The 10828-nt window shown below is 40.5% G+C and overlaps 1 protein-coding gene across 2 annotated transcripts; it reads right to left on the bottom strand.

Annotated features, from left to right (window-relative positions):
- Positions 1 to 369: 369 nt before the first annotated feature.
- On the bottom strand, positions 370 to 9370 carry LOC119729459 (bombesin receptor subtype-3-like). Of its 2 annotated transcripts, XM_038202022.1 has the most exons (2): positions 8251 to 9370; positions 370 to 571 (listed from the first exon to the last, which is right to left on the bottom strand). In XM_038202022.1, exons 1-2 carry the CDS (start codon positions 9359 to 9361, stop codon positions 510 to 512), a joined length of 1173 nt encoding a protein of 390 aa, XP_038057950.1. In that variant the 5' UTR covers positions 9362 to 9370; the 3' UTR covers positions 370 to 509. The 2 variants fall into 2 exon arrangements, with proteins under 2 accessions (XP_038057950.1, XP_038057951.1); XM_038202023.1 differs by lacking the exon at positions 370 to 571 and having other exon boundaries at positions 7857 to 9370.
- Positions 9371 to 10828: the final 1458 nt, after the last annotated feature.

Genomic DNA, 10828 nt, shown 5'->3' with positions numbered 1-10828 from the left:
ATTCATAAGCTTTCTTTTGGTGTAAGAATCTTTCAAATTACTCATGTACTTTTCAAGTCACGGAATTTTAAACACAACCACCGTTTTCATGGTTCTGTCCACGGATCACAAAACAGTTCAGTGGGCTTTCAGCAAAACGAAAACAAATCACATAAGGATGTGTGTGAATTGTTTTCGTTTTGCTGGAAGAACGCACACCCTTTTTTGTGATCCGTGGACAGAACTTTAAAACGTTGGTTGTGTTTAAAACTCCGTAACTTGAAAAGTAGATAAATGATTTGAATGATTCTTGTACTAAAGGAAAGCTTATGAATTGAGCTTTTATATCCTAGATCTTAAAAGTGCTACATGCAGAACTTCACTAAAACAATGGTCCCGACATTTGGGTTTCGTTGTTTTTTTTACTCGCCCTGTATCACCATTAGTACATTAACGGACAATTAGTGGTTCTCATTACAGCCCATACCATTACCAGACTGATAGTTAAATACAAATAAATTGCATTTTTTTTACATACCGACCTTATTATATTTATTTGGCTTAGGAACTCTTGCAATGAGGGGGAAATTATCTGCAAAGAAAGGAAAATAATGGGGAAAGGGTGGAATCAAAATATCCTTTCGTATTGTTCTCATGGCATTAAGCTCAAAATAATATTCATTTTCTGAAAATTATTCCATTATTGCAAAATAGAATACCGATTTTTGCAATTGCACAATAAGATACAATAATAAAAACACACTTCTATTTTGCTTGAAATTACCCACCAATTAATGAGAATTTGTTCTACACTTGTTTCATTATTAAATAGTACATACTTATTTTATCCTACAACCCATGTACAACTGTGGCACAATCCCTAAATGCATTTTCTTAAACATATATACAGAGTGTTTCAGCAGTAAAAACAAAACACCATATTTCCCGTTTGCGAACTTTACGGAAGGATTTGAAAGAAGCCAATCATAACGGATCATTACGGATCAAGAGATAGGACTCTCTGACGCACTAATGACGTCATTGCCAAGTCTTATAGTTAGCCGTCCAAAATAACTAATAAGCCCGCGAAGTCTATACACGGTGCCCACTAATTGTCTGTGCACCGGACTGAAAATGTACGACCAAAGTATTTTTTTTTAGTACAGTTTATCCCTCGATCAGCTTTTCGTCTGCAAATCAGAAAAAATATGAAATTCGTATTTTTAATCAACCATATTGCAAGAGCAGCACTTGCAAGAGTTCATTATATATGGATGATCTTTAAAAAAAAACTTATTTGAACCTGAAACACGTCCCAGGACAATCATGCAACGGGCGATAAATATTGTGAGTAGCAGGTGCTGAATATAACTAGAGTTGAAGGACGTGATGTGATAAAAGATGCATATCCTCCCTTGTTTGATCATAGAACGATTATTACAAGAACAGAAGATATATAAAACTGCTTACAGCATTCAGTCTTAGTGTATACAGTTTGTTTGCGCAAATTTGGCTGAAATTTCTTTGTAGAATCTGAAAGTTAATCATTGAATGCCTGTTTCAAGACGATTGTGTCAAAAAGCAAAATGAGTAAATTATTTCTCAGACGTCGTTTGAGTTTTCAATTGATATAAGTTTACTACCGCGACGCATGCTCTGGTGAAGATATATTTTCACCTGACCGAGACACTGCATATAGTTCTAACGTTGATTTTGGTAATGAAAGGCCGCTCTTGCTCGAAGCGCGATCGAAGTTAATAAATGTACAGCAACGTTCCCAACTGAATTGCCGAAAGTATTTGGCGAAACCTTTAGAAGGACGATGTGATTCAAAAGAAATGAGAAAAGGCGGCCTTCTCGCACACGAATGACCCTACACCTGGCGGGCCAACAAAACTGCGGAAATGAAAAACTTCTATCCCTCAAGGGAGGAACTGTTACGAACGAGTTTAACCCTTGATGTGTAAAGACAACTGTATCCCGAGACAGTTTATGTAATACGATCCGGTTTTCCCTCTTGCACTTGTGTCTGTTTTTCTTCTCCCTCGATCTTTTTTTTTATTTCGAAGACCGCCTTCCTGCGTTCTGAGTGTCCTCTTACACGCACATGGGTTACTCTTTCCCCATAGTGGGTCGAGAAAAACGGAAGGGGTGCGCCAGTTGCAGCTGCTCCAGCCCCTTGCGTTGAGACACGCCCAGAGGCAAACCTGTAAAGCTATCAATAGAGTGGCAACGTGCGCCCTCGGCAACCAGACTGACTAGTGAAAGCTATGACGGATGTGGAGGTTGTCTCAACTTAGTTTTAACCGGAAGGTAAGTTCAGACAGACCAGCAGCACTTCTTAAGACGTCACTCTCTTTAGTTAAGAAATCTCGAGTCCGTTGATATTAAGAAAACACTCGCAAAGCATCTCATAATGTGCTGTTAAAGGATTTTCCCGGAGGCTTACACCAAATTTGGTATTGTGGGCTTTTGCCAGGAGATAAGATACAAGTGTGTGACAAAATCTGCTTAGTCAATAACTGATGGCATTGTTTTCATGATGATTCGCCATTTTCGAACCGCATAAGCCAATATTAAACTGCACTGTCATTTTCTCCAACATAATCCTGACACGCATCGACTTCATCAAGTGCCGAATCAAAATGACATTAATTTGACTGAATATTTTCGCTGTAATCGCGACACACATCTTTTAATATACCAAAGCAGCACACTTTGTTTCTTCGCTATCTTCGCTTGCCTTGCCGCTAGTCAGCTCCTTGCGTTTGCTCTAACTGACATTTGTGAGGTGCTCCGGGGCAAAAGAGCGTTCCAAGTACCGAGGAGACGTACCGATAAACTGAGGCAGTTACCGGCCAACCAACAATGCATTTCCGCTCCACGCTCGCCTGAGATCGCCCGGGACAGAAGAGAGTCAGGAGAGAGTTACTGCCATCGTCACAAATTGCGCTCTTCAACGTCAAACTACGGGAAATGATTGTGTGTTCTTGTTGAAATGCTTGCAAATAACTCCGCAGTGTTTTTGTTTTCCCGAAGTTCACTTGAACAGATGAGAGGATAGACGATTTAAACTGTTCATTCGCCAAAATATTCTCTGCAAGACTGTCAGCGTTTGTACAAATAAGACATTAGTTTCTTGGTGGCTCGTTCGCGTATTGTTTGTCCTCTACTTTAATTTCCACTGTTGATATATAGTCGTTTGAGTTGGTTCGCCCATTCTCTCCATTGAGTTTGCTTCATTTTTTTCGAGTTAATTTTGTGGATCTTTAAAAAATATTAATTCCAAGTAGCTGGCGAATTATTATTAAAAGTACAACGATAAATGTTCTTGATTATTTGGCCGTGTTGATTGGTTTGCCAATCTTCAGTACTCATCGCTTCATTTGCCTGTTGTTGTTGTTGTTGTTGTCGGTGGTTTTTAGGAGGGGCTTGGGGGATATTTTCGAGATGGCTTGTGAGTTATTATTATAACTATAAGGATGACTGTGTTTTAGTTTTGCATCATGTCTGGATGAGTCAACCACGCTGGTAAAATGACTTCAAGGAAACCATTGAATGCCTATTAATAGAACGGGATAACCAGTGAAGCAGTGTTGACATACGTCATGTGAATTACACCTCAGGGAGGCATCAGTAGAAACAAAAACAACACATATAAAACGAATATTGAGTGCGACTGTGTGTTGCCAGAATGCCTCGAAGATAAAGACAAACTGTAGAAGCGTATCAGGAAAAACGATCTTGTCAAATTTGACGAGTCAAGACGGATTAAAACTGCAGGGCAAAAAAAAAAGATAAATGTATGTGTGTCAATAGCTGTACCAATGTAATAACACGCACAGGCCATATAGAATGCAGTGACAAAATGTACATAGAGAGCTGGCTAACTCGCTTGGAACGTTACACCACGCACAATCAATCACGCATTACATCGTAAGAAGAGTGTCTGTGTCACACAGATAATGATCGAGGTTGGCACAGATTTAGAAATGTCCACAACGTCGCCCAACTAATGACCACAAAATTAATGATCACATTATGGAATCGTTAAGGAAGTCTGCGGTTGGAATTTTCTCCTGCAAATTTAAAGGAGATCGAGAATGGTTGTTTGATATACGCCACCTAATAAGGCGTACTTGATATGTAATGTGATATATCAATCCGTTCTCTCCCTATACTCGCTTCAGCAAATGAGGGGGAAAAGGCTTTTTGAAAACCGAACAGGTCCAAACACCGAGGAGATTGTATGAAACAGAAACACATTTTCGTTTTTCTTCTCTTAAAATTGCAATAAATTAGTCCGATCTTTTAGCGTTTGTGTCTTGAATATCAACTCTGATTCTACACTCTTAAAAGTCCCGGGTCAGAATTGACCAGGAAAAGGGTCTTGTGGGGCCCGACCCTTTTTCGGGTCAAAAATGACTCTTTTCTGGGTCAAAATTACACTGTGTGACTCGTCTTCCGGGTCAAAGTGTCATTTTTGACCTGGAAAAGGGTAATTTTTGTCCCTGAAAAGGGTCAGGCCCCACATAACCCTTTTCCGGGTCAAATCTGTCCCGGGACTTTTTAGAGTGTATAGTTGAAATGCCTCCGTTTGGACTTTGTGCGGGTTAGGTTTACAATCTTTCAACCTCCATCTTTCATTATCCGCGATAATCACCTTTTCAGGAACTTACTTTTTTTCATATTACTGACACCATTAATAATGTACTTGCTCTCACTAGAAATGTGTCCATGGGTATTCGTATGCGTAAAAGCTACCAGCCCCGTCTCACCTTTAGACAGGCGTACCGTACAATGGCGTTAACCTGTTGACTGTTTTCCGATTGTGGACAAAACGAATACTCGTGAATATTCCAATAATTAGATGGGTGCAATTCTGGGCTTTAGAAACTATCTGGGATTATACATCGTTGTTAGGCAGTAAATGCTTGTGTTCATTAGCCGGATGAGTTCCAGTCGCAGGGACAATTATTCCTTATAGGGTGTCATGAACAGGCTACCGTAGACGTGTAAGTACATAGTGATCGAAGAGTTTGGAATTTTGCTAACTTTCTTTTTTGCTCCTTTAGGCGATAAAATAGGAAATAGCCGTAATAGCATGTGTCAGCTTTAGGTATCAATACAAATTAGATGTTCCTATTTTCCGTGATCAGTTTGCTTCGCCGTGACGAAATTACTTGAATGTGAAATGCACATACTCCCGTATGATTTCGTCAGGATTTTCCTTCATTCGCAGTCCGTACGAGTTTGGTCCAAAGATGTAATCCGTGCTGCATAATGCAGTCTATAGGCACACAAACATCCCCCACAATCCATCACCCAACATGCGGTTGGTTTTGTAAGACGCTGAACTTGATGCTCAGCCCACTCTGTTTTTTTCACGCAAGCTTATCCCTCAACCACGTGGGCGAGTCTATAGTCCACAGGTGTTCCGAGATCGAAATTGAAATTGTCAGTAAATGGTGTGTTTCAGTGGACAGGTCAATTCAATGACGTTTCATGCACGTCAGTTGTGTTCGATAACCGACACTGTAATGACGCGGCGCAATATCCTCAGATAAGATTTACAAATTATGAAACCTTTAAAAATGGCCGCCATATTTCCTTCCAATTCCGCAATATGATACAAACACTGTTTTTGCAAGGAAAGACTTCCTGATCCCTCAATAAACATAATTAGGCGGTATTAATATTTACTTGCGCCTCTACTCTTGTGAAAATTGCAGCACAATAACAGGTCCATTGTGCCGAATGTTGAATTTTGTGGCCATTTTGAAAATGGCAGCCATGTTTCCCGCCAATTTCGCAATAAAGGCTATTGTTACAATTAGACTGCCCCCGATTCCTCAATAAACATATCTGGATGACAGTGAGATTCTTTTCTACCCTTTAGCTTTCCCTAAAGTGCATTGCAATGGTAGGTTCCTGGTTCCAAATGTGGTATTTGGCGGCCATTTTTCAAAATGGCCGCCACGAACGACTGAGGACGTTTTTAGAGTGGCTCTACTTCTCAAAACATTATACTCAGACCATAGTCCTGAACTGTGCCAAAATTCATGGTTGTACTTAAAAAGGCCCATTTTTTTCACAAATCTGCCTTACTATAAACAATTATTGCCACAAGACGGCGACAAGGGTCGAGTATAAACAAAGCTTGCACGACCTATCATTTTCGGTCATTTTTTGTCAAAAGCTTTGTTGGATATCGGGAAGTTTTGAGAGGAAAAGAGGCAAAGGGTTTGTCATACAGTAGTTCGAGTTTACTGCTTTGACTACCATGGACTGAAAATGTAAGATCGCAAAGAACAAAATTAGCAAGCATGACTTGTATTCTTTATTGTTGGTAATGAATTCGACACAAACCCCGCAGGTTCGTCCAGCTATCCAATAACTGGTTAAGATTCAGTTATTCATGGCCTAGTGATACCTTGATCCACACTCATCTCCGTACCCCTCTTTCTCTCAAGAACTTTCCGAATCCGCATGGCGGCGGGGATATATCGAGCTCATTGATTTGCTGATTTCTCTATACGAGACTGTGCACGACCAATCATTAATCATGGAAGATCACCGTCCCGTCGATCTCAACGTTAATTGACTGATAAAGCCCGAACTCATATATCGGTCGAGATAACATGTACTTGCTCAGACTTCATCTCTCCCGCTCTCCATGTCGCGCACTTTGCTTTGAAAAGACCAGAAGTTAAGCATCGTCCATCGGAAATTAGTACATATGAAAAAGACGATACTTCGGAAGAATAATTATTTGAGGATGCCGATGTCTCAATTTGAAATGAACAGTACGCCCGGGAGTGATAAATTTTGCCAGTGGCTTGTTGCACCCGGCCTGGACATGTCGCATGTCTTTCGTCATGTTTGAGGCGTTAAGTAATCGGTAAAAATAGACAAGCCGCCATCCCAAAGACTAGCGTCTCTCAATTCTCTACAATTAGGCTAACTACTAGCATCTTGTATTCCGTAAAATTACATACCACATCACTTGCTGTTAGGCCTATAGTACTTTAATGCATTCCGACGATTCCGATGCGCAAAATAACAGCAATACCGTACATTTTGACAATCTCGATACCGCCCAGTCTTTCCGCTTGGCCACGTCTCGGTTTTGAGCCAATTATCAAATGAGAAATATGCTCATGGTTTGGCGCAAACAGAAATCGAGCAAATTGCTCAAGAGTTTTTAGTTATTCACGTTTAAGCTTCTAAACCAAAAGTGTAATGACCAAACTATTACTCCGCAAAATACTCTGGTCATAACAAAACTAATTGCACATGACCCCCTTAGATCGGTTTAGCAGTCTGTCGTACACGATTGCCAAAAAAGTTACCCAATCCCCGAACACTTCATTTTAATAAATCTGTTTCTATGTAATTTCTTTTAAAATGTATTGTATAATTTTATTTGTTTTGTAGCCACTGGTATTGGAATTAATATATGGCCACATGTATTAAGTTAGCTTTTTTCAATTCCTGGTATTTGCCGCTGGCTTTTGTCGGTTATAATTGTATTGTACCAAGATGTATATTAATGTGTGTGTTTTAATGCCGAATGAATGATAATAATAATAATAAGAAGAAGAATATTTGAAATTTAAACATCTACTGTGCCAGAGTTCGCGCTTAAAACGGGCGATTTCTACAAATGGGTGTCGGTATACACCGTTAGGCCTATTCTTTATATTACCAATTAAATATTTATAGTACATTAACCATTACAAGATTAAAGAACTGATGTTACGTTGATAAGTTTTAAGTAAGGTGAACCACTAACGATCGCAACAAACGAGAGAAGAACAAAAACCCAGCAAATTTATGCACAAAACCACCTCGCGTATTATAATCTGTGCATGCTGAATGTTTGTTCAACTTATAATTTTTTCCCCGTATTTCAAATTTATCATACACATGCACGGACATTCATTTGTTTTAAGCATAGATTTGTAAATGTTCACGCTTATGGGTGTTGAAATGCATCATGGGAGGCTTCTTGCATGGTTGGGTTAAAAGCGAGGCAACAGATACGCTTGAGTCACCTGTTTGGGTTCTTAATGTGTAATAACTTATCAGCTTCACATGATAACGACGCCAATAGGTCCTTGTTTTACAACCTCGCTTTTGTTCCAACGATTTCGTGCAAAGACCGAATTGAGACCCCAAATGAAAGACAGAAACAATTCTAGACCGTGGGTTCAGTATTTGCCTGTGCTAACCCAAACCCAACCAGATGCTGGTTTGCATTTCACATACTTGAGGTTATTTCTGTGTAGTTTGTCTTGGTACTGTTCATGAAGCTATTGGAGCGGAGTGTAGTCATGTTGGTACGCCGCTCTGTGGTCCTAGAGCCTGGCTCCCGGTAGCAGATACATCGCATCAGCATTCTCTGATGGGTGGAGCTCATGATGAACACGATCCATGGGTTGAAGCATGAGTTGATCAAAGCGGCGAAGAAACGCAGCTCTTCGTATATATGGTCTTTGTCACTTATAGTGTCGCATGATACGGCGAACTGATAGTACATGTTGTAGATGTAGCAGGGCATCCAAAAGACACCAAAGAAAACAGCGATGACGAGAACGATGATGGCCAGCCGTCTCCTGGCGCGGAACTGCTTAGCTCCGGGCTGATTCTCACCTCGGAAACTATCCGCACTTCGGATCAGCGTGTGGGCCATTCGTGAATAGAGAATCGTGATGACCAGCAAGGGCACGATATAATGACAGACCAAAAGCACGGTGACGTAGCCCTTGGCCACTGGCGTGAAATGTGGCAGGTACGTGCATATGAAGCCTCCGTGCAAGGAAGCCGTTGCGTAAACTGGGACAGCTATGACCAGAGAAGCCAGCCAGACTAGCCCAATCAAGAAGCCGGTTTTCCTAGCAGAGCCTCTGAACAAGCTGCGGCCTAGATGCTGGGTGATAGCTCCGTAACGCTCGCAGGAGACAGCCATGATCGAGAAGATACACACGCCCTGCGCCAGTACCTGCCAAGCGCTTGCAAACTTGCATAGCGGCTCACTGTCGGGGAAACAGAACGCCACTTGATACTCGAGTCTGGTAGGCACGACCACTATAAGGTACATCAGGTCTCCCAACGTAACATTGATGACTAGCATGTTGGGTGTGGTCCTCAGGGGCCTGTTCTTGAGGATGACAGTCAGAAGAGCCACGTTGCCTACCACGCCAGTCAAGACGACGATGTACATGAAGATGTTCAGGGGTGACCCTAGCATTTCGTATGCTCGCATACTGCAATACGCCTCCAGTACACTTTGATTGATGCCGCTAAGAAACGCGTTGCAGTCGCCTTCTTCATCATCATTGTTTATACTGATCAGCGTCTCTATCGTGGTGTTATCCATCACTGCAGAAAATCTGCAAGAACAAATGATAAACCAATCGGTCAATCAACTTCGCTCGACTGGTACTACTGTGAGGCTGAAATTAGCAGATATAGCTGAGCACTCGATAGACAATTCTTGAAACGAAAATTTGACGACGTTTTAAAGCCCTAAAACGTGAACACATTTATCAGAGTTTTACATGCGCATTGGCCTCTTCCCATGCGTCATCCACAAAGGCAGGGGACGTACTGAATGTATCTCGTGTCAGCTGGTTCATTTTTAAGGTAATTCAGCCCAAAATACGCCGGAACCTGTTAAGTTTCTATTTACTCATATAATGACAAAGTGTCTTGCCCAAGGACATTTACACCATGATCACTTGCTTGAACTTGAACCAGCCATTTGTAGAATCATCTATAAATCTCCATTTCGACGGACCCACACGAACATAACATAGTGCAGGCCTATCATTAATTTTTATACGACTGTTAAATTTAAGAAATAAACGAAACCTGAAAACAATGTACGAGTAAAGTCGGATTTTACGCGTCTCGATGAACCCATCTGATGTTCAGAAATTCATTAAATATTTCGAAACACTCAGCAGTTCTACGGCATGATGTGGGAATTTCATTAATTTACCAATGCATGCAAACCAATAACACTGGAAACAACAATGACAAATACGTAAAGAAAACATAAAAACATTAATTACAAGGAGAAGATAGATTCAGCGCAGAATACATGCGATAGCAATATAATTTATGGTCAATGAATAAAGTGCAGTGACTATAGATGAAGTGCACATTGAACCTGGCGCGCGATAGCATCATCACAGATACCAAGTGTTAGATATCACTATATCTGATATCACTCCGCGTGGCTAGCTTGACTCCCATGTCAACAGGACACGTGTTACGTCGTGACTTGGTAAGAATCGTATTGGCTTTCACTTTTTAGTACACACTATATGTTTATTACCCTTGACCTGGTCCTTTTGGTCACCGACCTGCCAAGAATTTTACTGCTCAAACCTTATTGAATTTATACCGACGGATTCAAATAACTTTTTTTGGCGGAAAGAATGGGTCATCACATTTCCTAAAGTTAACATAATAATTATTAGCGGGAGGGTATAGGCTTTAATGCTTCCAGTATTTTAATCTGAACATCCGCTCAGTTTTTAAAATACCCAAACGGCTTTATGAATCACGGTCTCTGAGAGATCTTTCAAAGATCTTTAACTGAAAACTTATCTTTGTCCGATGATGTAGGCCTATTTTATGTGTTGATTCGGTTTTAGTTATCTAGTCCAGTATGACATAGTATGGATTTCCAACAGATGTTAATATATAATTTCAATATCTGCAAATTTTGTTTTAAAACGAAATTAGCTTTGAAATATTCTCTGTATGCCTTTTTGATATCTTAAAGATTATACTGATTTAATTTCAGCTTGGTCCTTGAAATCAAAACATGCACTAT

Source organism: Patiria miniata, unplaced genomic scaffold, assembly GCF_015706575.1.
Source record: "Patiria miniata isolate m_02_andy unplaced genomic scaffold, ASM1570657v1 HiC_scaffold_21, whole genome shotgun sequence".
Classification (NCBI taxonomy): domain Eukaryota; kingdom Metazoa; phylum Echinodermata; class Asteroidea; order Valvatida; family Asterinidae; genus Patiria; species Patiria miniata.
This window is presented reverse-complemented; position numbering and strand designations above follow the sequence as displayed.